Raw genomic sequence first — 27,356 nt, forward strand, 5'->3', positions numbered from 1 at the left:
AGATAAGAGATCACTAAATCACTGGATGAGTAGGCACAGGAGATAAGAGATCACTAAATCACTGGATGAGTAGGCACAGGAGATAAGAGATCACTAAATCACTGGATGAGTAGGCACAGGAGATAAGAGATCACTAAATCTATGGGTAACATTTGACTTCAAATGGGGCATTCCTAACATCTTCATAAAACCCGTCATAACACCTTCATGAGTGTTGCAGTATCATTCATCCAATATTATTAGATATCTTAATTTGGCAGAATGCCACTGGGTAAACAGCTCTTGGAATTGTCTTATGGAATAACTTTTCATTGACAACATCTGGGAGAAAGTGGATCTGCAGTTCACCATGAGTTCTGGCCTGGAGCACCAATCGTAAATATTATGTAAGGCCTAGTGTGTGTGTGTGTGTGTGTGTGTGTGTGTGTGTGTGTGTGTGTGTGTGTGTGCGTGTGTGTGTGTGTGTGTGCGTGTGTGTGTGTCCCCACTAGATGGCATTGTTAGTGAAGGGCAGCAGATAACACTTCCCATCACTGCACCGACATCTTCATCGCCATCCTTCATGATGTCATCTCTCTGAGCCCAGAACAAAGTTATCTACACTGGAGGAGACAGCCTGCCATGGGCACCCAGCCCTGCCCTTTCCCACCCAGGGGTGGCCCCTGGTCGGTTCAGCACTGCTGGGCCTGATAACAGCCTTACTCATGCCCCCCAGCCAGCCTCCACACAGAGAAAACGTGGACCAAAAACAGACTCCCGAGATATCAGAGCCTGGTTCGTCTCTAGGTTTCCTCCTAGGCTCCTGCCTTTCTAGGGAGTTTTTCCTAGCCACCATGCTTCTACATCAGCATTGCTTGTGGTTTAAGTTTATAGGCTGGGTTTCTGTATAAGCACTTTATGACATCTGCTGATGTAAAAAGGGCTTTATAAATAAATGTAATTTGATTTGATCACTAAGGGAATATAGCTAGGAGGTTACAATAGTTTGTATGGTACTTCCTAACCATACAGACAACAACCAGTAGAAGTACTAGTAAGCAGTAATAACAGGTAATAAGCAGTAATAACCGTACTGCAAATAAACCACTATCTTATTCCTGGTTAGAGATGCAACTTAGTATTTACTTCATCATGTATATACATGTACATCATGCACACCTGATTCTGCAATGACTTCTAGGGGACCACAGTGTTCATTATTTTATAACCAGTATGTTATACCCCCATGAGGTTCCAGTTCTTCTGTTACATACACAAAGGGACATGCTGCCTGAGATCATCTGAATTATAAATACTGCACATATTTCAAAGTGCATAATCTGGATATCGGATTAAATTATTCACCATGCCTCAAATTAGTCTATTCCTCAAACTTGAGTTGATTTCATAAAGGGGATCACTGAATATGAAATGTATTGTAGCTAAAAAAAATAGACGTGGAAGCTTCTTGATGCTCTTAGTGAATCCATAACGCCTGCAATGAGGCTATTTGGACATTTGGATTTTTGAGAAAAAGGCAGATATTCTAGAGACAATCATGAGAAACAACTGTTCCAAAACTTTAAGCCGAAGCATTAAAACTCCAAAGTGAACATTTCCAGTGTGGAGATACACAGGTAGTGGAGGAAGTCCTTTAATAATGATAATAATAATCAGGAAACAGGAAGACCTGGCAGGAGGAGATAAGATGCTCTGAAGCCCAAATCAAACTGGAGAGGAAAAACGGGTGGAGGAATTATAGGAGAAAAAAGAGAAGTGGGGGAAGGCAGTGGGATGGTGGAGGGGAAGAGGGGCGGTGGGGAGAATAAGCCCTGCAGCCAAATAGACTACACCGCATCTTATCATCATGAAGTCTGGACATGTTTTTGTTTTCAACAGTTAGTCCATCACATGAGATGTGTTTGTGAGTTAAGCGAACAACAGTTGTTGTGCATATTAGTTTTCAGCAATGACACATTAGTGTGCTGTGTATGTTGCTGGTGTGAGCAGAGTTCATACATGTACAGTAAAAGGACATAGCTGAACGTCAGTCCATTGCTATGGCTTAGTGGGCAGCAATCAGTATCTTGCAGCAGTAGAGTTTGGGTGGCTAGTGAAGGTTTTTGGAGATAAAAGTCAGCAGCTGGACTACCATACAGTGAGCCTCACTGAGGAGAAGACATCGACTACCCCTCAAGGCTCCCTTGTACATAACTTGTACTTCAGAACATATCCATATACCTGATCTGATTTTGTTCGTCCATTCACTGTACTTTATCTGCTATTTACCAGGTCCCTACTTCACCATATTCTACGTAAATCCAGTTCTTCTTAAGGAAGCCTTGTTTACATCGGTGCCCCTATATAAGTCCCAGGATTCAAAGCGGCATGATTTTCCTCTATGTACAGTACTCCCGTCCTTGGTGGTGCCAGCCTGTCCATCCTTAGTCCTCCCAACTCACATGGTGTACGCCACCCAGTAGATCACATTGACGATGGCGAAGGTGGCGGGGAACACAGCCCTGGCGTAGACATCTATGGTGTCAGCTTGGAGGGGCTTGCAAGCGCAACAGCACTTGGAACAACAACTACAGCACTTCTTATCCTCTTCTCTCTCCTCTGACGCTGTGGTCCCCCGCACCCTCCTGGGCTCCACGTCCTCCTCCTCGGCGGTCTCGGCGCCGGAGCGCTGCGGACGGCGACTGGACACCATCAGGCCCTGGTTCATTCCAGCCACGGACAGGGAGAAGAGCACCATGGCCTGTTTCCCATTCTTTACGACTGACTGGAGAAGCAGAGAGAGAGATATGTCAATAGAGAAAGGCTACAACAGTCAATTCCTTTGTGAAGTATCTTTACCTCACACCAAAGGAACCCAAAGGAAATTGTGCATGTTAAAAATGCAAGTGCTTGTAGGTTCCTACTCACATTGTTTGCACCTATTGTGTCAACCCAATGTCCCTTGAACAATATGTGAACATTGAATGAATGTTGTGGTATAAATGGGTCAAATGAGGAACGGGCCTACCACTAAACCTTGGGGAACACCACAGTTGGGCAAGTGTTGTCCTCCCTTCTTACCTCGGAGCTCATCTTGTTGGCCTTGCTCTTGGCCTTCTCTTTGAGCCTGTAGTCAGCGTTGTAGTGAGCGAAGGCATACTCTATGAGCGCGGCGAACACAAACACATAGCAGATCCAGAAGTAGACATCCAGCGCTTTGATGGCCGAGGCTCGAGGGAGAGATGAGCGGGCGCTCACCATCAGAGTCGTCATGGTGAGCACAGTGGTGATCCCTTTACCAAAATATATATGGAAATTACATATTTGTTTTGAATAGAAAAGAGGAAGGTCCACACTCAATCGTTGATGTGAAATAAAGTTAAATAAAAAAGTGAAAGTGAAATAGCAGCAATCAGCAGTAGAAATAATCATCGTAATCCCCTCCCTATTCCAGGCCTGGAAAAATGACATAGACAGTGCTATGGATGCAAGGACTGACCATCTATGATATCAAAAGTATAGTTTTAACCATGTTTTGAGGCCATAGAGTGTTTGTTTACATTTACATTGTTCACAAACTTTGGCGTGAAACAAACTTTTTATTTCGGGTTCTGATGGGGTACGACAGTTGAACTAAGCTCATGAGGCATGTATAAGTTATATTATTCAATAATCAATTGGTACATATTATTAATTTATAAGTCCATAAACTGATGTAGCAACTGCTGATTGCACCTTTAAGATGGAAAACATTTTCTTCCTCTATTTTATATTTATTAAGGATTGTTTTTGGTTTACACAACACAAACAACCTAAGATAAGAATCTACAACTTGAACTGTGATGAGGGTTTCACCTTTTTCATTAATCAAATATAATTTGTCATCATGCATATCACATAACTATGAATATACTTCTCAATGGTAATGCACTTTATTTTCTTCAAATTCTAGGTCAATGTACAAGTAGACACATTCAGTTCACTTTGAATTCTTGCTGTCTCATTGAATATGTGTTTTCCCTGTCATTTCCCTACTAACATACTCACAGCAAGCTAATAGCCGCATTCCAGGCCGACTAGCTTGCAGACTACGCCCCCAATATCACTAACAGAATATTCTTAACATGATACTAACCCAGGGATACCCGAGCCGGGACTGCTGTTTGGCTGATCCAGAAGGACACCCAGGACATGGCAACCAATAGGATGGAGGGCATGTAGGACTGAATGATGTAGACGCCTCGGTTACGTCTCAGCTGGAAGCGAAGGCTGAGCCGCGGGAAACGTCCGGCTTGGCGTGAAAAAGTAGACCAGCATTAGCTTTTCAATCAGTCAAAATGATTTATAAAGCGCTTTTTATATTAACAATTGTCACAAAGTCCTACAGTAACCCGACCAAGACCCCAAAGAGCAAATTACAAGGAAAATGTCCCAAGAAGGAATACATCTTTAGAGGAACCCGACTCAGAGGAGGGGGCACATCCTCTCTGAATAACATGAGCCATTCTGTCTGTGCATAGAACATGCCCACAGAGGTGTCTGAGTTCAAAACATATTAGTTAAAAAGACCTAGGGTCTCTCTTACACAAGAGGCATGGTAAGACAACATTCAAAAGCATGACTCAAAATGGAGAGTTGTGTACAGTGAAAGAAGTGAAAGAAGTGCTCTGTATAGAAATGAAGAGAAATTTCATGAACATCCCACTGGCTGTTAAGTAGAGTAACCATGGTGATAGTGAAATGAGGATACGTGGGGGAAGCTCACCGGATTTGAAGTTCAGCGTCTCCGTGACAAATTTGTAGTCGATGATGGTGAACTGGGAGAGCTCCAGTTTGTCCAGTCCATGGATGTGTATCTGACTCTCAGACCAGTGGTACACAATGTCCTCTGAGGAGTAGCCATCTGGAACAGTCAAACAAACAAGCAGTCAACAAACAAACAGTCAACAAACAAGCAGTCAACCAATATTCGTCCCAACAACAATGGAGTATCATTGGAATATTAAATGTATGTGTAAGGAATTGACCCTAGCCTTGCTTCTGGTACTCGTGGTACACAATTTCCCTTTATATTATGGCCTACATGCAGCTCTACAGACACTGGGAGTAGTCTAAAGTGTTTTCCTGTCCTCTTCTGTATTCTCAGTAGAGCCGGCAGGTTGATCCCTTAAGTTTAATAAGAGACTGTTTCAGGTGTGGGATTTATCTGTCCAATCAATGAGATGAATTGATCAATGAACTACTGTACCAGGAAGAAAATAAAACCACCTTTACTTCGAATTGGGAAATCAATAGTCATGTTGTAAAGCAAGGGAACTCACTTTGACCCGGGGGCCGCAATCGACCTTCTGGAGGGCCGTACTGACAATTCGTTATATTTCCTCGGTGATCCTCTATCCATCGTTTTGGGAATTTACAATTCTCCCTGACTGTCTAGCTTTATTTTGCTGATTATTAGCGAGATGGACAGTCAAGAAACTGTACGAATGTAGGTCCATTATCATATCTACACCATTTCGATTAGAGTCTCCCACCCCCGCCCAAAATAAAACTATTCTAACAAAAAATTCTAAAAAAGTTAAAAACTCCAACCACCCACGGCCTGGATTAGACCCCCTAGCGGGATGATTTGTATGTTTGACACCCCTGCTGTAGACTATTGAGAGCCATCCATTAACCTTTTCACTTGTGAGTTCCAAATATCTCTAAAGGTCACCCCAGCCTGAGTTTTTTTATGCTGTGATGTCAGAATGCACTCACAGGACAGTTAACCCATGCTGCACTCAAACCAAGGCATGCTGCCTGCTAATTATCTATAGGCTATGTTTCAACTTGTCAATTTCAAATCATTTCCTAACAAGTTTTATTTTCTAACAACTTTTAAGGCAACAGGGAACTCGTAAAAATACGAGGCCAAATCATGAAGCTAGACAGTAGGCTGGTATTTGGGGTGATAACATTTGATTTGCTTTGTGATCTGTCAAAAACGGTAAACAACTTGTCAAATAATGTGCTCCGGTTATTGTATACACTGTAACAAGTACATCAAATATGTGTAATATGCTTAAAAGTGGCCAAACTAAGTTCATATTTTTCAGGCAATGGGCTCAGGCATCTTTGACTTTGTTCATTTGCGTTCTATAGTGAATGGCATTCTAGGATTAAGGAGTTAACATAAACATACATGGCTGCCATTATATAGAATTTAGCTGCTGTTAGCTTAGCTGACACGCATCTCTTTTCTAAACAATATTACATTTATCCCTTGTGCTCACCAGAGATGTGGTACATCGTAAACAAGTCTAGCTGTTATGGAAAGAGTTTGGCTATGGATGTGTTCCGTGTGATGTTTGGATGAGGAAGTTTGCATTTATCTTTTACAGGAGGAATAAAGTTGTGTAGACCTTTATTACCCATCAGTACAACACATTGTTTAGATGCTTTTCAGACAACAATGCTGTTTAGATGCATTTGTTGCATCATATGTTCTGTTGCTACTGTTCCAATCACATATTTGCGATGGTACGCTGCAGGGACCACTCAACAATGATCACAAATATGTGATCGTAATGGTCAATTAAGAGTGGTAGGGAACATGACAGACTATCGGTATTGAGATCATATAAAGAGATACAAGTCTATGTAAGTGATATAAGTCAACCCACAGCTTTCTAGGTCCAGCATACACTCCTGCTCATCCATGGGGTATTTGGTCAGGTCCATGTCACATGCCACAGTCGAGGTGATCCTGAGAGAACAAGTCATTTAGTAAACACCCACTTCAACCACAATAGTAACTTGACCCGTAACGGTAGGCCCTAGTCATTCTCACTTTGACATTATCATTAGGCATTATATAGCCTTAACTTCAGGCCACGGCAAATCAATCGTTAAAGGGCCTCGCCAGCCCACACCCTTTTCTTCTCTCCCTCCTCCCATGCCGTCCATCTCTCCTACCCATTTCCTCCTTCTTTCCTACTCGATCTATGCTCCTATTCCTCACACATTATATCCACCTCTCTCCTCCCCATTCCCCTCATTCCTCTCCCCTCCCCACTCTCCCACTCCTCACCGGCTGCTGTAAAGGATGACCCCATCAGGCTGCAGGCGAATCAGCTTGTTCTCCACGGTGACGTCATGGAACCAGGCGGATTTGGCGTTGACAATGAAGGTGTCGGGCAGCCAGAGTTTATCCACGAAGCGGCTATCCAGCCCCAGGGTCTTGTTGGTGTGGTTGTAGGACAGGCGGTCGTCCCGCCAGCTCTGACGCAGGAAAATGGTCATGGTGTACTCCTGCCAAGCAGTCACACACGGTAACAACAAGAGTAGGCATATACATACGCGCAGACACATGCACACACAGACAGACAGACAGACAGACAGACAGACAGACAGACAGACAGACAGACAGACAGACAGACAGACAGACAGACAGACAGACAGACAGACAGACACACACAGACACACACAGGGACAAAGCTGAGCCAAGGGCATTGCCAACTCTGGTACGAGACTGAGTGGTGGATCACGTTGAGACTTAGGGCAGTACTGTAGCTAGGAGAATAGGAGATGGATAAAGGCCTGTTTCAATACTTTTCAAATGTCTCCTTTAATACTTTCCCTAGGGTAATCACTGATCTGAACGCTATTAGTTAAGAGAAATATAGGTTACAAGACTATTGCTTTTCACCAATCCAACCTGGTTGAATCTGTTGAATACCTCAAGGGAGGAAGGAAGGATACCTTTCATAAGATTCATGCTCTGTCTGAATCCCTATTGGCTGATGTGGATGACACATAAGTGGTAGTTTCACATTTAGTTTTACTGCAACAGAACAGTAGCAGTGAAATATGGCAACCATTTTGTATAAAGGCCTGCAGGTGAATTTATACATTACCATGTTGGCTTCAGAGATGTGGTCAATACTGGCTACTTCAATAGCCATGGCAACATTCACGGGTGGGCCTGTGGGAAAAGAAGTGAGAAAAGAAAACAATCGCTCACTCCCTCCCTCCCTCCCTCCACCCCAAAGACACCCCTAGATAAGGATCAATGGCCACCCCACTTAACATTTCTCTACTGGAAGTGACATAGCACTATGTACATTCATACACATGACATTGGGGGTCTCATGGGCTTGTGCAGTGGTGTTGTATTTAGAAGTGCATACATAGCTAGCATTCTTTTGTAGTTTGCTCGATGATACGCATGATTTGTGCTGCTGAGATCGTGGACACTTGAAGGAAATCTAAAGGGAGGGAGATCAGGATCACCGAAGCAGAACTGAAAGGCTATTTATTCCAAACATTAAGGAATCATACATTACCATTCTCCACCATTCAGCACTTATCCCATAACCATTTACGTCAAATTGTATTCTATAGCCATTATCCTACCCACCATAGAGATAGCAGTCATCAGCATTGACAAGTGGGAGGACAGTCAAAGTCAATGAAACTCATTTTGGAGGATTTTAAAACTAATTGCAATCCATAATCCCTTAGCCTGTCACTAAAACCTAGCTCATTTTGACTAGTGACCCTTTGGGAGAGGCTCAGTGTTACACTTCTTTGTTTAGATTCTAGACACCTATGATTGTACCACTTTCCTTCTAATTTGAAATGGTGAAGGGATGTGAATTGAATAGACAGAGTAAGACCACACCAACTGATGTGCATGATTCTTCAATGGCCTTAGATAGCCCATCAGTAGGGCTTTATGGTAGCTGTCTAAGCGCTTAAATAATATATGAGGGAGATGTTATCTCATCTTATTTATGAGAGGAAGTAAGGAGGGAGTGGGACTATTGATCATTGTTGAGCATAATGTTGAGCTACAGGTGTGTAGTGGCCTTGTTGCTGGTTCACTAGGCCTGACATTGTGGTGGTTCTTATATCGACAAAGCTTTTTCACCTCTGCTTAGCTGAGTTAAGCTGTGAGGTTGAGAAATCTAATGCTGTGGACATTGGATGTTTCACATTTGGCAGGCATTCTCCAGCAACGCTCCTTTCTTTTCTCTCGCAACACTACGCACATCTTCCATTTCCAAAGCATCATTTAAATAATCCCTTCTGCAAACTCATTCCAACGCTTAATTGCTTTTGTTTGTAGTCTTTTGCGTCACGTTCAAACACAAATGCTTTTAATAGATTTTAATAGATTCAAACCTTTTATTTACATAGGGGTAAATATTTATTTAAAATAGGATCTAAAAATGACAAAATGGGGGCAGGGGAATTTAATACGATTGATTTTGAGAGGAGTCAAAATCATTTGAGTGTGATTTTCAAAATGCTTAAGTCCTATATACCTGGTTCTTGCTATGCTAAGAATGACTGTAAATGTGAGGGGGTGAAATGCAACCCAATGCCACGAGCAGTAGATCTCATACTCACCTCCTATCCCAGGGCGAAAATTTCGCGCATAGCCCTTCATTAACTCATCCAGATTAGGCAACCAGGAAATTTGTATGTCTGAACCTATATAGTCCCCAATGTCACTCAGCATGGCCCTATAGGGAACAAACACAGCACACTTGAGCACTCTGCGTCCACAGCACTAGAGAAGCTCTGAAGGAAGAAAGCTAAAGAGGCAAAGACAGTATTAGCATTTTCATGTTGAACATAGATTTGCGATCAAGATCGGTGGGCATGCAATTATCCTTGGAGGATATGAAAGAAAAGAGCAAACTTATTACAATAATACATTATTACAAAGTGCCTATTATCCATTAGGGATTTTGGAATAATGGACAAAACTATCTCACTTGAGAGCTTCATATTCCACACATTTCTGGGCTAAGTTGCAGTTCATAAACCCTTGACTTGTGTTCTCAGCTTCAAGACACATACTCATTAAGCGTCTCAGAGTAGTAGTGCAGATCTGGGATCATTCCCTATCTATGTAATCTTGTCTTGTCTATGAAATATTATTAATTATAATATAAAGGCTAAACTGATAATAGATCAGCACTCCTGACCCCAATCTTATATGTGCTGCTACTGACTGGACACAGTGCACACAGAAACTGACCACCAGAAGGCAGTGTTAGCTACTATGAGGGCTCACTCTGTGGACTCTTGGATGAGACAAAGGGCCAATTGTCTTACTCTGACTCTGATCTAACTTACTATGTGTTGTAATTAGTGATGTAAAATGTTCAAACCGCTGCAGATAGAAATTCCTTATTCTACCTGACTGACAATCATAGTGATATGTTCTAAATGCATGTCTAGTTGAATAAAGTTTAGTAACATTGCACCCTCCTGAACAGACCACTGGTTTCAAAAGGGACAAGAGAGAGTATCGTAAGAGGACAGACAGCACTCAGGACATGCAGAGGTGTTTCCCCGGACAATATTCAAACGAATAAATCCCTTTTGACATGTTACCCCTTTGTTCATAGTCGTTACATAGTAGCTAAAACATACTCCTGAAATGTACCAGACATTTTTTTTATTTTGTCTTTTAAAACCATGGAATGTTTTTTTTCGCTTGTATTCTGGGGTTTTAATCACATCCTATGACATAAATAGATGAGAACATTGACTGAATTAATACATCAAATGAACTGTCTCCATGTGATTGACAGCTGTAGTCTATCACTAGCCTAATTAGCAGCTTCTATATTCAGAGGTAGCTGTTGGGTCGTTCCATATGATTTCAATCCATTTCTGACAGCACCCCTTTTGGTTTGAACGAAACCTTCCATACATATTTGCCAATGATGGAAGTGGTCAGAAAGGAACTTTTTGGACCTGAATGCCAAAACGTTCAGATAGAGGTGCTCAAAGTTCACACATTTTGCATATTCTTTTAGCAAATTCTTTTGTGCAATTTTTCACAAATGCTGTAGCTATTTTACATCATCTGAGTGTCACGCCTTGGTCTTAGTATTTTGTGTTTTCTTTAATTATTTGGTCATGGGTTATTGTGGTGTGTTTTTGTCTTAGGGGTTTTGTGGGGTGTCTACGTAGTCTATGGCTGCCTGAGGCGATTCTTAATCAGAGTCAGGTGATTATCGTTGTCTCTGATTGGGAACCATATTTAGGCAGCCATATTCTGTGAGTGTTTTCGTGGGTGATTGTTCCTGTCTTTGTGTTTGCACCTGATAGGGCTGTTTCGGTTTTCGTTATTTCATTTCGTTATTTTTGTAGTTTCTGCTTGTATAGGGTTTTCCTTCAATTAAATAAATCATGAATCATCATCACGCTGCATTTTGGTCCGATCCTTGTTCTACCTCTTCGTCAGAGGAGGAGATAGAAGAGAGCCGTTACACTGAGGTGTTTGTGTTGTGCCCGTCATCGGTTGTGACACAGTTGAGACACAGCATACTCTTGAATAATTGACATTAAAACCTAAAAAAAAAAGACAATCTTTTGACAACCCTGTTTGTAAGCTTTCACATTATATCAAACTCAACCGTTTATCTTTTTCAGTGATGAACACATGGATGTCTCATGGTAGAGTGGGGTATGCAAAAATTGGTCAACTTTGAGCATTTCTATCTCCTGAATGTTTTGGCATTCAGGTCCAAAAAGTAACTTTCTGACCACTTCTACCATGGGCAAACATGTATGGAAGGTTTCGTATAGAATAGTTAGAAAGTGATTGAAATCATATCTTCAGAAACTCCCAATGTGCTGAACCTGTGAGGTCAAATAGAAATGTGACTGTGCAGAACATATGCCACCTAAACAAAATCCAAAGAGTTTAACAAAGTTTGTTACAATACTCCGGATTTTGGTTCAGTTGGTCCTGTAAAGATATAGGCAAATGAGCAAAAATAAAAACAGCCTGACTAAGTTCCAATATCCACAGTAGCATACCACTTATTTAGAGTGCATGCCCAATACATTTCTTCATTCTAACTGGTATGCTATTGATATTGGAATATCCCATAGGTGCCTCCATTTGTGGCCTTCCTCTTTGACAACTAGGTGTTCTAACTTAATAACCTAACTGATAAAGTGATGGGACCTGTTTAAAGTGGTGCTGTCTCGGCTAATGGCTACATACTGACTTCCTCTTGTAGGTCTACCTATAGTAACTTCAGTGCAGTGTATAGCACCACACCACAGGCTACATGATGCCCTCAGCAAAGGAAATGTGATGTCATGAAATGCTAATGGAACTGAGCATTTGATTAGTCTCGAGGGGGTTTCTGTAAACGTGCAAGGCCCGCTCTCTCACCCCTCCACTCTCTGTTCAAACAGTTCAAAGTCAATTTCCCGTCGATGTTGTTCCTCTTAGTCTTTAATTTCAGTTCATTAGCAGGATCTCCCGAGGCCCTGCTTCGCTAACCATCTGTTTACCAGCTATAACAAACTGGGTATGTCCGAAATGGCAGCCTATTCCCTATAATATAGTGCACTACTTTTTGACATTGTTAGTGCACAAGAAAGAGAATAGGATGCCATTTCAGATACAGCCACTGAGAGCTGAGGTGAAGAAGACTAAACACAAAAGAAACAGACTTTCTTGCCTCGGATAGAAATATAAAAGCCTTGTAATGTAGCCCCAGCAGTAACAAGCTTAATTTGCTTCATACAATGACATCAATTTGTACCTGAGAACAGAGAGGGAGATTTGCACTAGTCATCCTTGCATTTTTTGTTTATGTTGTAAATCCTGAATGTTGACAGCATGTAAAGCTGGCTAATTAAATCTGCAGCTTTTTGAATGCCAATCAGTAGAGAAACTGTACAGACATGAAATTGTGGCATTGCATAGATATGGCACATTCAAGCTCTGTCATTTCCAACCTTGATTAGCCAAATTAATTCTATAGCTTCTCTAAGCTGAAAGCTCTCTCTACGTACTGTGGCCTTTCCACCACAAACACAATGTAGTGTAACTGTGCTTTGTTCCACTGCTGATCCCGCAGCCATTTGGCTAGAGCATATCTGGACCCCTCAGCGATAGCATCTGCCTGATTTGCACATATGGAGCATCCATTAAGGACATACTAAGGGTATGTAGCCTATGGTGCCACCATGTCTTCCAGTAGGGCATAAGAGACTGCCAAGACAAGGCGAAAGGTCACTAACTATGCCACTGCTACCCCAGTAAACCAACAAGAATGAATTCATTCTCACATTTGAATATTTGTGATGTTTTTCCTTGAACCTCTTTCAACTTTGCATTTCTGGACTACTTCCAGTAGTACTGCAACAACCACCAGTTTTCCTTTAAATGCAGATATTTAATAATGGGACGGCAGGTAGCCTAGTGGTTAGAGCATTGGGCCAGTAACTGAAAGGTTGCTTGATCGACTCCCCGAGCTGACAAGGTCTGTCGGTCTGCCCCTGAACAAGACAGTTAACCAACTGTTCCTAGGCAGTCACTGTAAATAAGAAGGTGTTCTTAACTGACTTGCCTATTTAAAAAGGTTAAAAAAATAGAAATAAAAGGCTTAAATTTTACTAGGCCTAGGACTTGTGTGAGTAAAATAAACTGCACTACAGGACACACTATATGAAACATTAATCCTAAATGTTAAATATTTTAAAATGACAAAAATGTGACAAAAAAAAGTGAGATCACATTGCAGTGAAAACTGTCTGCCATTTAAACATTTGCCCTCAATAGGCTGTGTTAACACAGGTAGCCTATTCCAATCTTTTCCCTCTAATTGGTCTTTAGACAAAAAAATGTTTACCTTTATTTTAACAAGGCAAGTCAGTTAAGAACAAATTCTTATTTTCAATGACGTGTATATGCAGCCTTACATTGAAGAGGATTTATCCAGAAGAGGGGTAACTTCTAAGGATTATCACAACCAAGGGTATGGTGCATGTCACCTGAATCCATTTAAGGACAGCTGTGACTGACACCAAAGGTGAAATATTTTGCCAGGCCCGATTCTGACTTTAAATTATGATTATTTTTTAAACACATCGTCAAGTAGCCATGTTCAAGAAAATGTTTTGAATTTTGTTTCTAAAAGGTTTGGAAATGAGAGATGAGGCACTGTCAGATTGCTACTCAAAAACACTCACAAATTAAAATGTGGGGGATCGTATAGTGGCAAATAAAAATTCTAATGCATCAAGTTCACGAAGCGAGGATAATATATCTTCAATTTGACACACACATCTCAGAAAAACCTGCGAAAGATCATATTCTAATAACAATTACACCCTCTGCTGGTATGTGTTGTCAGGAGTGGCAGGACGCTACCAGGATTCACAACCTTGTACAACCTTTTGAACTGGGACAGTTTGCAACACTTGTGTAACTGAACATACCTCAACAGTTTACAGTTTAGAGACTGTTGCAATGACACGACCAGGATGGATGTGTGTCATTCTGATGTCAAGAGGCAACTTGCAAAAATGGATGTATACGGACTATTACAATAACCTTGTGGAGGCAGTAATCGCAAAGTATTTGCATTGTCACTGCATAGTTATTATGGGGTTGACTGTTTTTTGTAAGTATAAGAGTGTATATAGAAACTGTTCCTCATTCGACTTGTGTTATAACAAAGACCACTCAATTTCATTACAATGCTATGAAAAATCAATTATAAAATGACTACGTAACAACATGCTGTTGTTATAATCATCTCATTACTAGTAACAACTCATTTTAAGTTATGGTGTGACTTTGTACACACATATGTCACACATGATAGAATGTAACATTATTTACCACATATCCACTTCACGATTGCCTCTATCTCGTTATCTTTACTATGAACGTATGATCAGCATGGATGTCTATGTTGATGATGGGCCCCACAGCACTTAAGCTGTAACTAACTGCTCAAATGGTACATACAGTACGTGGGCATTGAGTAGGCTATTCCTCTGCTATTGCAGTGAAGTCATCAGGTTTTAGAATTCATTTGTAATCAGCTCATTTCACGCAAATTGGACAAATCAAAAAAAGGTAGGTTAGGAATTAGTTTCCATCAACACATTATCTAGGCTACATCAGAAACATATGTTATAGCCTCAATGTGCTTATTGTGTTGTAAATATAATTCAAAATCTGAAAACACTTGCAGAAATTGACTAAAAGCTTTGAGAGTCATCTAAACGGTCAGTAGGCTATATATGTTAGGATAAATCGGAACATAGCAACAGCTGACCTACAAAATAAGGGCAAAGTAGGCTATTATTACCAAAAATTGTCCCTAATTTAATAATATAGGCTATTCCAAAAAAACAAAATTCTATTAAATCCTTAGTGAAGCTTCTGGGAAAGTCTCCTCCGTAACCCTAGTCAAAAGAGCCGTAGCCTATAATAGGGTTATCTTACCTGGTGAAAATGTTGTCCCTGATATTCAGGAGGGCAAGGCTCGCCAACATGAAAGTTATCATGTCCATTTCAACAGCTGGCCAAAGTTCCCACAACAAGAAACGATCAAATAACCGAAGGGGATCGCACAAACTGTGTTCCTACCGTCCCATAATGTGGAGGAAGATCATGATTAAGTAAACTGTTGTGATGACTCATGATCTGCTCACACACGCGTGCCTCTTCTTGTCCCTGTCCCAGCCCAGCGTACAGAACGCACAGAGTCAACTCTTTGCTCAGACGACAACAGCAGTCTAGTTAACTGGAGCGTACTCTTGCGCTCCCCTTTCGCAGCACTTGCTCGAGAGAGAGGACCACACTAAACTGCCTCTCACTGCGTTGCCTGCTCGCTGAGCAACGTCAGATTAAATCGTCCACGCATGAAAACGCGTCTCCACTGTAAAACTCGAGGCAAGAAAAAATACAACAGATATAATCGATTTTATAAACTTTCAGTATTATTGTCATCTGCACAAGCCTATTCGTTTTGTTCAATCAAAACTAACAATAGATTCATTAATATTACGCATCCAACAATAGTCACTGTACCCCTATTTTGGCCTAGAAAATGCCTTTATAAATCTGTTTTTACTATGTGGTAAGAACCAGGTATACATACAAGTTCACTCCAGTCTATTCAAAATAGACCTTTATGATGTAGGCAAAAAAAAAGAAGTATTTTTATGCTAACATTTTTATGTAGTAAATAATTTGTGGTAAATAAACAATTACATTTTCAGATATCACATTTCCCCCATTTTGTGACGAAAGTATTTTCATAACAATGCACCTGCCCTGGTTTCATTTGCTCCACCCAAGGGAAGCAGGAAGTGATTCAGAAATAAAAACACTGTTTGCTTCCCTGAGGATTTTCAACATGGATTGTTGCAACACTTAATATTAAGCTATAGGCCTACAGTATGCTACACAATACAGTAGATTGGATGGATATTCTCTCTCGCTCCTCTCCTGGTGGCATAATCTACTCTTGTAAAGGGTGGTTATCTGCTTTGCCCCTCTAAGGTCACATGCCTTGCCTGTTCCCTCATGTGTCAGCAAATCTGTTTCTTTTGGGGCTTTGTGCATAGTGACATAGATTAGGATCAAAATCAGGAGTTATTGCATTTTAGAAATTGTTTGTATGCCTATACAGACAAAAAATGGCTTCCTGCATAGGCTACCAAATTTACATAAACCCCAAGATGTTATCTTTCTTTTTCTTCCAGCTTGCACTTCAAACCCTGAACAAAAATTCTGCTGAGCTGGTGTTGATTTTTATCAGTCCAGAAAAAATACATGTAAGATGTTCATTATAATCTTTCAAAAGTAACATAATAAATTCTTCAGTGAGTGAACATTTACATCAGAATTTAACGCCTCAGCCTCCCTTTTTGTTTTTTTGTCAAGGTCCTATGACACAGAAGGCAATCTTCTAACTAACATGGTTAGTCAGTTAAATTTAGATAATCAATGCATTTAAAAACAAAATGGGCGAAGAGTCTCACACCAATGATTCACAGTCCATTAAACCTAAGGATGAAATTCAAATAATGATCTTGCATAAGCCGCTCAGAGCTGCCCAAAGAAGTCATGATTGAGGTGGATTGCATGTAGGTCAAAATGATATAAGTTGATTTTATGACTCAGGCTATACTCTCCCTCAAGTTAACTCTTAACTGCGGGGTGTAGTACATTTTTGTAGGCAGGCATTTGGATGTCAATGTCAAGACACTCATGAAATTGTTGACAATACACTCACATAATATGATCATAAGCATCCTAGCTATTATACTTGTATGTTCGCCTACTTATTTCAATACAAGTCCCAAGTACAGCCTACTTAAATTATACAGTTGTATTATTACAATGGTAACATAAACATAATATGTTTCAATAACATGAATTTCATTGTGTATCTTTGTTTAAAAAAAATGAATAAAGAAAATTCAAAATCCTCGTAATGCACCTCTCCGTAGAGGGCAGGTAACCTGGAATTAGGATATTTATTGAAAGGTAGACTCAGCCTTATGAGGTAGATGCAGAAAATAAACAGCATAGTGGGTTAATTTCCACAACAACTAAGATCATTGAAGTGCGAGGCTCAACTCCTCTGCTCTTTTGGTACTCTGGCTACCATGCTGTGAACAGTGTCAAGCAAACCCATGCACATGTGTAGATACTCGCTCATCTCAATATCTCGCTGCTCGTTGCAAAGTCAATAAGCTGAGTCTACCTTTAAAGGGTACAGTAGCAAATGGAATAAATATTGTTCAATATTATCAATACTAACTTTGTATAATATTGTAATATATTGTGTACGTTTATACCCCAGACCATTGGTTTCCAAATAAACTTTGCTATTCTGCCTTTTTTACCATAAATCATTTCTGTTCCAATTCCAATTAAGCCCAATTTGCATTGAAACACATGGGGATTGTTTGTTGATATCCATAATATTCAATAAATCTGAGCATAAAATGTTTTTTTTCCGTCAGATGTAAGTTGATTAAAATACTCCAAAACTACAGCTATGCATATTATGCATCTATCCATGGTGCCTTTACCAAGATTAAAAACAACTAGGAACAATTAAAAGCCTTTGTACTCTCTCCAAGACGTTTGGAGTGGACAGGTAGTCATTGATGCAGAGAGAGGAGAATAAGATCAGGGTTGAAGGAATAAAAGACCTACAAGTATTAAACAAATGAGGGACAAGAAGATGACTATTGGACAATTCTCGTGCAGTTAGGGCTGGGCAATTGTCATATTGTTGTCCCGCATTCATCCAGGTGTTTCCATTTTTTTTCACCACATGTACCTTTGTACTACAGTAGAGAGGGAGATTTGAAACAGTCTTCAGACAGGCTTTAGGAAGACACGTTTAACTAATTAACAAGAATAGGAGTACAGCAAATGTGAACCAGCTTTCAGATAATGAATTAAAAGTTGTTTATGTATGGCATCTTATCCACTGAAGGCTGATCCGGGTGCAGGTTTGTGTTCTAACCAAGCAGTAACACACCTGATTCAACTAATCAAGTCTTGATTGAAGTTTATTGTTCGTTGATTAGTTGAACCAGGTGTGTATTGGTTGGCAAGAACAAAAGCCTGGCCCAAAATGATCTCTGTGGATACGATTGGACACCCCCTGTTATGAATGCTACTTACATGATGAATAGTAATGATACATTTATTTTAATAACTTTAGGGGAGATTATTATAATTTAAGTTTACATAAGAAATGTCAGTTTGTAAGTTTTTACATATGGAAATGAATTAAAGTTGATTATTTAAGAGGTGGGCTTATTTGGAACACCCATGGGCTTAAAGGGAACATTCGGTACCCATTAAGCCCAGCCCAGACTTCTCACATATTTTATCAAATATTTTTTATCTCACATAAACAAAATGGTGTAAGTAAAGTCATAAAACTTCACATGAGATATCAATCTTTAATTTGATCTCCACTTTTCTTATGAAAATTAGAGCTGTATACATTGGGAATATCTAAACTTAGATTGGTCGGCTTAATAGGTACACTTACCCAACTTTGTATTCTTCATTTACTCAAGTGTTTCATTTATTTTGGCAGTTACCTGTATTTATAACTAATGGATCTGCTGATTTACAGAAAAATGGCAATGTTTAATGACTCAGAAGCTTTTCTTCTAGTTGTCTCTGTCACTCACCCACCGATCTACTGTAGTGTTGCTCTCCCACTCTCCTGAGGGAAGATGAGGGGAGAAGAGGGAGAGGGAGAGAATACCAGATAGAGGATATGGACAGTCTAACACACGAGCTACTGTACCTTTCCTCTGCTGAATGCAAATTCATATTGCATCATATGGGCTTGAAAAAAAGGAAATGGGGAGAAGAACCCACACACACATCTCACCGTATAGCTTCCGCCCCTCTCTGGTGTCCATGGAAACACTACTAACACACATGTTTAGCAGCTGGCTGTTCAGTGGCTTGACGGTTCAAACAAGAGAAGACAGTAGCTAGCCTGCAAGTTACACATTTAGCGACTTCGAAGTTGCAGAAAGATCTCCAGGTAACACAGTCAATCAAGATAAGATAACATTTTAAAGTAGCCACATGCACACTACTTGTTCAACTCAGGTTAGCTCGCTAGCAAGTTAGTTTGTACAACGCTAGCTAGCGGGGTTGGCTGTTGCAAACGCCTATCTACCTGAACATGTTTCATAGGTCTGTGAGCTCTTTGTCATTTCAAGTTATTTCTGTTGACCAATGTTGTTCAATTTAGGTCTTATGGACGTACCTGCCAGGGATAGTCCTTCAGAGGAAGTCTCCATCTCATCCTTTCGTTCTGAATATCCTCCAGTCGACACTTGGAAAGATGAGGAAACAGGAGGTAGCTAACTCTAGGTCTAACATTTGTTCTGGAGGCGAAAGAAACGCACACCTGTTAGGCGTGGTGCTGGCTAGCGGAGTAGAACTCTTACATTTAAGGAGAGTCGCACACTCTAGGAGCTCAGATGCAATAATTGAATAACCCAATATCCAACGTTTCGACAGACAAGCTGTCTTCATCAGGGTCTAACATTTGTTGTTCTGTATGTGTCTTGTAGGGCCTTAATCACAAATGCATGCAAATGCAAACATACGGTAGCCTAGCTAGGTAGCCATTATAAAGTTATATTCCCACAAATTCAGATGAAGGCACAAGAGCGGAGACCTTCAGAGAGGACCCAGCACAACCAACGGATGCAGCAGAGTTGTCTTTAGAGTTAGATGCTACTAACTGGTGGGTGTCTCTGCTGCTTTGAGGACAGATGATTTGATAATTGAAAAATCTGTTTTAATTCGGCTTTAAATATTCCACTTTATTATACAACATACCTCTTTTGGCTTATGATTAACTTTTTACTTATAATAATATTTTGTCTATTATCTAACCTCATTCCAAGACTATTGCGCAAGTGTCTGGGAATGAGATGAAGGATTATCAAGAAATTATTTTACATTAATAGTGGTGTGCTTTATATTGTTAGATTACTCCATGTTATTAATAATGATCCATTCTTGACCATTCACCAAACCTTAGCCAATGTCTCTTTAATCTGCAAAGTGCGGATAATGATGACGACCTTGGGGAGGATGGCGGACGTAGTGGAAAGAAGAGTTATGCTGAGACAGCACGGATGTTCAAGCTGAGAAGAAACCTGGACCAGCTGGACTGCTTCCACCGACAGAAGGAGCACAACGTGCTGAAAGCCAGGTCTGTGTTTGCATCCAAAATACTTTTGTAGTGCACTATAAAGGAAATAGAGTTTAATTTAGGACATGGCCTGTGTTTGGCAAGGATCAGACCTTTGTATGCCACCTTAACACAAATCAAAGATTTGTTCTGCCCAAAGACATTCCAATGCCCCCTTTTTAGTCCTGCCCTAAGCCAAGGGACCGTTTCTGTAATTCATTGATTTGACTATTAAAAGAAAAATAATTTCAGCCAAAGAGGAAGCATTTCCGATAATGTGTCTACATTTGTTGTTGATTTGTGTTACAGAAAGCCATTAAGCACCCAATGAGCTTGCTAACAGTCTCTGAATGTTCTTGTGACTGCCATAATGAAAGCTTTTCACATTGTAGTTTGTTGTAGATTTAGTGCAGTGTTTTGCCTTTACTTCTTGGTTTCCAGAGAGGAGCTCAAAGTTTGCCGTCTGCATATTTCTGAGCTGGAGAGGCAGAGAGCTCGAGTGGAAGAGGAGATAGAGCAACAGAAAGAGGACGACAACAGGTAGGCACAAACAAAGCAAACCCAGATATAGCCAGGTCAGGGGGCGTATGTACTGTATCAAGTGACTAAGAGTAGGAGTGATGATCTAGGATCCCCTCCACCTGTCCATGAAATCTTATTAATTGTGATCTAAAATGCAAAACTGGTCCTAAGTCAGCACTTCTACTCTGAGACGCTTGATATTTATGGCCCCAGCTGATGACCTCTTTATCCCCATGTTAATGGGATTGTTTTTGACTTGATCCAAATAAAACAATTAGATGATAATGATCTTCTTTTATACAACACTTAGGTAACAAATACAATGTCTCTTAGCACCCATTTTGTTTTCATGCAGTGCGGCCGTGTTTCGCCTCCGAGCCCAGCACAAGCGCCTGTGTCAGGAGTTACAGCAAGAGGAGGAGCTGGAGTCACATGTGGCCACCACTCTGAGGGAACATGAGTGAGTACACTACTGCAGCAGCATGATTTAGGCCCCATTATAAGGCTTCAAAGTTACTGCCAAGTTTATCTATCCTAAAGAGATATTCACCCTTTGAGTGCTATTCCAGTTGGGCAAATAGCTACAATACTTCTGCTACTTGCAATTCGAATTCTTTCTTCAAACAGATGTTTATTGTTGCATCCAAGATGCTTTTTCAAGAGCAATTTGATTCAATTGCCACAAGCTCCCATTAGAACAAACCATTTTCCTTGCAGACTTGAGCTCTCGCTCTCTCTCTCGCTCTCTCTCTCTCTCTCTCTCTCTCTCGCTCTCATATCCAACCGCTCCCCCTTTCTCTGCAGACTGGAAATGTGTCAGGTGGAGGTGGAAATGGGTCGTTTCTCCCTCCTCCGTGTGGAGGTGCAGGAGGACGAGCAGGCCTACCAGGCGCTGCAGGCCCAGAGAGGAGAGGCCAGGCTGCAGAAGGAATACACCTCCACCCAGAGCCTGCAGCTCCGGACACAGTGCCTCAAAGCGTAAAGCAGCTCACTCCTTTTGATTTGTTCGTTTTTTTGTGAGCAACATAACTTTATTGCACACAAACTAGACAATACTAATGTCACATACAAAGTCATCTCGACACCCAAAAACTTTGTACACACAGGTACAAACACACACATACAAACATACATAACATACACACACGTACACCTGGATTGTGTGTTGTACTAGAGTAGTGGCCAGAGGGCACACAGTTAATGTATTGTGAAAATGTTGTAACATTTATTTTAATGCATACATTTTCTTTATTATAATGTATATTACTGCCTTAATTTTTGCTGGACACCAGTAAGAGTAGCTGCTGATGGGGATCCATAATAAATACCAATACAAGATATCACGTTTACATTTTAATCGTTATGTCTGTCACGAAAGACTACATACAGAGTGCCATGCATGGTAGTTATGATAACATTTTCCATAATATTGTCATGACCCAGGTTAATCTAACTGTATAGACATACAAAATGCTAGTCTAATGTTACTGAGATAATTTGTTTGTCATTCGTAAAGATTCCTTCCGTTTGAACGTGATGTTGTCTGTCTGTTAACAGGAGGCAGGCGGCCACACAGAAGGAAGAGGAGACTGACTATCAGAGGACCACAGAGCTGGCGCAGGCTAGCCGCCAGAAAGCAGCGCTGTATCTAAAAGAGACTATCAACAGGTAACGGCTGTGTTCAACCTATCAACAGGTAACACCTATAAAATGAGCATATAGAATGTATTGAACTTAGCTATGAACTCGTAAGAGAGTTGATAACCAGATATCCCATAGAAGTTTATAATTAACATCATATCAAATGAATGTATGCACCCTCCTTCGCTCTTGAGTGATCGCTACGTCCCTTTTGTGTCCAGGATGCATCGGGAAGAGGCAGAGAAGGAGCAGCAGAGTCGAGGGCTGAGGCAGAAAAGGATGCAGGCAGTCCTGTCATTGAAGGCCAACATTGCATGCACCCAAGTAAGCAGTGGACACTTTTTTCAGGGTGAACATGAAACGGCCCAAGGCTATTGTTTAAGCATTGAGTAGAGTTAAGATAATAGCGCTGGTCCTCAGCTCCTAGCTCGTGTTTCTGAGGGTCCAGCATAATGGAAAATAGCAATGGGCATCGTCACATTGTCATGAACACAAGGTGACACAATTACTTCTGCCTTCCAATGGACGGACATTTGTTCTGATTTACTGTATTAAGCTGGGAATACATTTTGGACCTCTTTGTACGATTTAGTAGTTTAATAATCTTGACCAATTGCTACTGTATTAGTGGAGTGAACACAGTGTGATGAAGCCCTCACTGCAGAATTTAATTTCTAGCGTCAGTATTATTCTTACTGAAAGCCTAGTTTGTGTTTTGTCCTCAGGAACGAAGGGAAAGTGTCATCCCTCCTTGACCTTGTTCACTCTACATTTGTGTTGTTTCCAGGAGAGCCTGCGAGCCCAACAGACGAGGGCCAGAGCCCAGGCTTGGAGACAAGAGGAGGAGGAGAGACAGCTGAGAGAGTCCCTACAGACACAGGGTATCAACAGCACCAAGTACATGTACCAACAGAAAAAGCTCCAGGAATTCCACCAAAAGAAAGAGTGTGTTCTTCTGATCAATCTACTTTTCTCTCCCACTCAACAAGTGGGTGTTTTCTTCTCACAATAACGCGCCAAGGAGAAACATGATCCTATTTTGCTCACAATGGCTTGTTGTTGTCATTTTTCAGAGAATTTCAGGAGAAGCAGAAATCCAAACGGGTGGAAATTGTCTCCAAGTTACTGCTGGAAGAGGAGTTGTTAGAGAGACGTAAGAGGCACCATGCTCTCCTGTTCCCTCCCACCCAGAGGTTGGAGAGGTTGGCAGGGCAGGAGAGATCTCCAGAGAAGCTCCTTCAGAGCCTTGATCCACAGCCGGCAAAAACAAAGGAAGAGGAAAGAAAACGAGTGAGTGGAAATATCACAGATGAAGAATTCAGACTGCTGAAACAAGAGTCAAATAAAACAAATTGGTACACATGACATGAAAACTCCATAAATAGTTGGCTATTTTTCACAGCAGTAATAGGGTACCTAATACCCTCTCTTTGTGTGTGTATGCGTGTGCATGTGCGTATGTATGTATGTGGGCAGAGAGTTTTGCACATCTCACTGAAGGCACGTTGTGACAGCTTGATGTGTCTGTTTTCAACCATGAGCATCCACACATCCCCTCACATTCCTTCCCAGCAGGACACAGTGTTTAGTGACAGCAGCTCTTCATCAGAGCTTTCTGACCAGGAGGAGAGCAGGGACCTGGAGGAGGAGCAGGGCCTCACTGACAGCCTGGCGCAGCCTGAGTTCACTGGCCTCTGGGACCAGACACGTCAAGTTCACCAGGTACCATTTTAATAACACACATCATCATCAACACGCAAATACAATCACATTGAGATTAGACATGATGCTCAACTCTATTTCCTTTTTGTGTTCCATCTCAAAATAAATGTATATCCATAAGTATAGTAAACATAAGTCATTTGTTGTATAGTGTAGTCAATCAAGCCTTATAGGCTTGTGGTAAATCTGGAAACACAATTGACCATTGAGAACTATGAAATAGTAAGTGAGAAATAAATGTTAAACTGGGACTGCTACCTCTCGGTCACATTCTATAGAACAGGAGAACGGACGGCTTTAGAACTACTCTAATACTCCCCAGCCAGCAGCAGTGGGTTGCCTCTACTGCCTCTCTCCCACTCTTGAGATCCATGGCGACAGACATCACTTCTCATTTGCTGGTGCCTTGGAAGCCTCCAACGGAACATGACAGTCATTCAGGCCAGATAGTCCTGTGTGCGAGAAGTCATGCGGAAAGGTTTTTACTTTTCACATGCACTTCTGCAAATGATGTCCTCATAACACCACGACACATTGGGTTGGGTTTGGATTGGGAGCTGAGTTGTAATGAGAAAAGGACCATAGGCCAAAATTACTCAGCTCCTTAACTCTTGAGGGTGAGACTGAAATCACTGCAATTTTCCTAAATGCATATCACATTTGTGCTTTCCCTCAAAGGCTGATGTCTTGTCCTGTTTGTGTCTGGATGCTGCCTTGCCTGCCTTGATTAACTGAGCAGGACATGAATGGCCTGTCTATGAGAATTCAGAACGGTCTCCACTGGTAGACAATAACTACAGTCTCTACAGTACACTACATATTATGCAACTACTAAATACAATCATACACTATTAATGTTTTGTTTGTAGAGTTTATCTACTGTCGTGTACTTGTAAATTTAAAGCTGCTGCCTCTAAATAATTGTTAACATATTGTTTATTTCATTTGTTCCATGGCATGGTGTTGGTTGCATTGGCCATGCCCTCTTGTGCCAATATGGCTTTGAAAGAAAAATATGCCTAAATGTTATATCTGTTTGTTTAAAATTCAAGCTGTAGTATATCAATATAGATATTTTTCAACTTTGAAATATGACCTGAATTGGTGTTCATTTCCCCCCTGATTTTCCAGAGCACACCAAATGAAGATGCTAAATCATTACAGTCGCGAGCAGAGAGACGAGATATGTCTTTGCTGCCGGTGGGGAAACCTCCAGTGGCTGGTAAAAGAGTTATACAGGGGAAGGAATTTAAAGGCTCACCTTTCATCAGCAAGCCAGAAATCATCCTCTTCAAGGTACATTGTTCTGCATTGTGTAACTATTTATTGTATTGCAGAACATGCAGTTATTTCATACTGTGCAGTCATTTCAGACAAAATGACATGCAGGTATTTCACAAATCCAAATACTGTTGCAGGATTTTGATGTGGGACAGGTGTACAAGAAGAAGGTCACCTTGACTAATGTCAGCTACACAACCAATTATTGCAAGTTACTTGGTGTCACCATGGATCTGATGGATTTCATTTCTATAAGGTGAGCGTTATAGCCTCAGTTCCATGGTAGGTTAAATTGGAACAGAAGTGGAAAACAACTGTCTTGCTAAGCGATCAAAACCTGTTACCGTACTCATTTCTCGTATGCTCAGAAAAACGGAACAGTTAATGTATGGGTCTAGGGTCAAATTGTTTTACAATCCTTCAAATGGTCAAATTAACAATTTAAGGTTGGGTAATTTGATCCTAGATGTTTGGTTGGGTCCGCACAACTTCTCCCTCGATCATCCACCCCCTCGCAAAGCCTACACACTAGCTCAGTTTTGGTAATGCGTTTCTTTGTCCTGAGCCTCCATCCCTCCCACCCACAAAACAAAGGAGGGATGAGTGTTACACATGGGTCCCACACCACTCACTCTATCCCTTTCCAGAGAGATAGTGAGAGAACTCTGACTTTATGCAGTTACGTGGGCCTCTGCTCTTTCTGCCTCGGTGAGTGAACTAAAACCTCGTCCTCCCAGGCTGCTGCTTGCTCAGAGCCCAGTCAGTGTCTCGTGGTTGGGTTGGTTGGAGCCTTGGCAGGACCTGTCTGCACACATCGACTCCACACACACTCTACTTCTCAGTGAGCCGTTCAGCTCAGCTCACCCATTACTCTGAGGTGCCAGTGCCACAGCCTATCATCCACCAGTACTGTGACCCAGAGGAGGAGGATTCTTCATTGGGTATATAGTACGCTGTAGAATCACTTTTGAAAAGGTAGATTTGAATGCCTTAATGGAATGTTGTTTTAAGTACCCGAAAGATCTGTACCCAATAGATTTTCTGGTGAAAATGGGGATGGATTGCTATAATGTACTATAATGCAAGCAATATGGTTGTTGTGATTGATAAAAATAAATTGGGGACTGTTATGTAATGTGGATTTTAGTATTTTGTTTTGGAGGATTATTCTTTTAAAATGTTATTTAAAAGGCCTTAAATGACCATTATGTTCAGGGCTTAAGTATCTGAAATCAACATTTGCTCAGCGGTAGACAAACGTTAACCAAGAACGTGCTCTGATTTTTACACGCCGCCCGTCCATCGCTCTTTCGACGCCCCCTGAAATTCAAAAAATGGCTCCCAAACTCCCCCCCCCCCCCCCAGCATAGCTGTGTGTGTGCCAGGGCTGATTCTCTCTGCCATGTCTTAGCCTTACTGCTGGGACTCTGCTAGGTGGACTGCCCAGGCTCTGCCAAACATTACTAAGGCATTATACACATTAAAATGCAGCACTTTTACAGCTTAAACATTTTTTTAAATAAACAATTTGACTTACTAACATCCTTCAGTGCTTTTAATGCCTAAGACTAAGCCAGAGAGTGTTCCAAAATGGACACCTGACTCAGAATCTGTCATATGGCTCCTCTCTTCTGGTTAATGTGACAGGACTCATGTTTTGGCACCGCACCATATGTAGCCATC

General features: G+C 41.1%; 2 protein-coding genes across 7 annotated transcripts in view; one reads left to right on the forward strand and one right to left on the reverse strand.

Moving 5' to 3' along the window:
- Positions 1 to 1,185: 1,185 nt before the first annotated feature.
- Positions 1,186 to 19,677, reverse strand: LOC109869291 (gamma-aminobutyric acid type A receptor subunit delta). 4 transcript variants are annotated; one of them, XM_020459345.2, is made up of 9 exons: positions 19,569 to 19,677; positions 9,376 to 9,491; positions 7,878 to 7,945; positions 7,052 to 7,272; positions 6,645 to 6,727; positions 4,745 to 4,882; positions 4,115 to 4,270; positions 3,061 to 3,272; positions 1,186 to 2,764 (listed from the first exon to the last, which is right to left on the reverse strand). In XM_020459345.2, the coding sequence occupies exons 2-9, from the start codon at positions 9,485 to 9,487 to the stop codon at positions 2,438 to 2,440; spliced, it is 1,317 nt and encodes a 438-aa protein (XP_020314934.1). In that variant the 5' UTR covers positions 9,488 to 9,491; positions 19,569 to 19,677; the 3' UTR covers positions 1,186 to 2,437. The 4 variants fall into 4 exon arrangements, with proteins under 4 accessions (XP_020314934.1, XP_020314933.1, XP_020314935.1 ...); XM_020459344.2 differs by lacking the exon at positions 19,569 to 19,677 and adding an exon at positions 15,248 to 15,640; XM_020459346.2 differs by lacking the exons at positions 9,376 to 9,491; positions 19,569 to 19,677 and adding an exon at positions 15,248 to 15,623.
- Positions 19,180 to 27,356, forward strand: part of cfap74 (cilia and flagella associated protein 74) — a 43,415-nt gene continuing 35,238 nt past the window's right edge. For 2 of the 3 annotated variants that reach the window (XM_020459342.2, XM_031803989.1), the window contains exons 1-14: positions 19,180 to 19,340; positions 19,554 to 19,661; positions 19,964 to 20,054; positions 20,379 to 20,528; positions 20,949 to 21,047; positions 21,385 to 21,489; positions 21,834 to 22,007; positions 22,587 to 22,697; positions 22,892 to 22,994; positions 23,458 to 23,615; positions 23,744 to 23,960; positions 24,243 to 24,392; positions 25,524 to 25,688; positions 25,811 to 25,929. In XM_020459342.2, the coding sequence (XP_020314931.1) occupies positions 19,559 to 19,661; positions 19,964 to 20,054; positions 20,379 to 20,528; positions 20,949 to 21,047; positions 21,385 to 21,489; positions 21,834 to 22,007; positions 22,587 to 22,697; positions 22,892 to 22,994; positions 23,458 to 23,615; positions 23,744 to 23,960; positions 24,243 to 24,392; positions 25,524 to 25,688; positions 25,811 to 25,929 (1,745 nt within the window). In that variant the 5' untranslated portion in view covers positions 19,180 to 19,340; positions 19,554 to 19,558. The remainder of the gene's footprint in view (positions 19,341 to 19,553; positions 19,662 to 19,963; positions 20,055 to 20,378; positions 20,529 to 20,948; positions 21,048 to 21,384; positions 21,490 to 21,833; positions 22,008 to 22,586; positions 22,698 to 22,891; positions 22,995 to 23,457; positions 23,616 to 23,743; positions 23,961 to 24,242; positions 24,393 to 25,523; positions 25,689 to 25,810; positions 25,930 to 27,356) is intronic. The other variant, XM_031803990.1, reaches the window with a different exon arrangement.

Source organism: Oncorhynchus kisutch, linkage group LG24, assembly GCF_002021735.2.
Source record: "Oncorhynchus kisutch isolate 150728-3 linkage group LG24, Okis_V2, whole genome shotgun sequence".
Taxonomy (NCBI): Eukaryota; Metazoa; Chordata; class Actinopteri; order Salmoniformes; family Salmonidae; genus Oncorhynchus; species Oncorhynchus kisutch.

Bases quoted from the DNA above. Each gene is read 5' to 3' on its own strand.
- LOC109869291 (XM_020459344.2), bottom strand. From the start codon at position 15,315: ATGGACATGATAACTTTCATGTTGGCGAGCCTTGCCCTCCTGAATATC. The intron at 6,728-7,051 runs GTGAGGAGTGGG...TTGTTCTCTCAG, and splicing joins GTCATCCTTTACAGCAGCCG to GATCACCTCGACTGTGGCAT. The intron at 3,273-4,114 runs GTTAGTATCATG...ATTTTGGTAAAG, and splicing joins CCCGGCTCGGGTATCCCTGG to GGATCACCACTGTGCTCACC.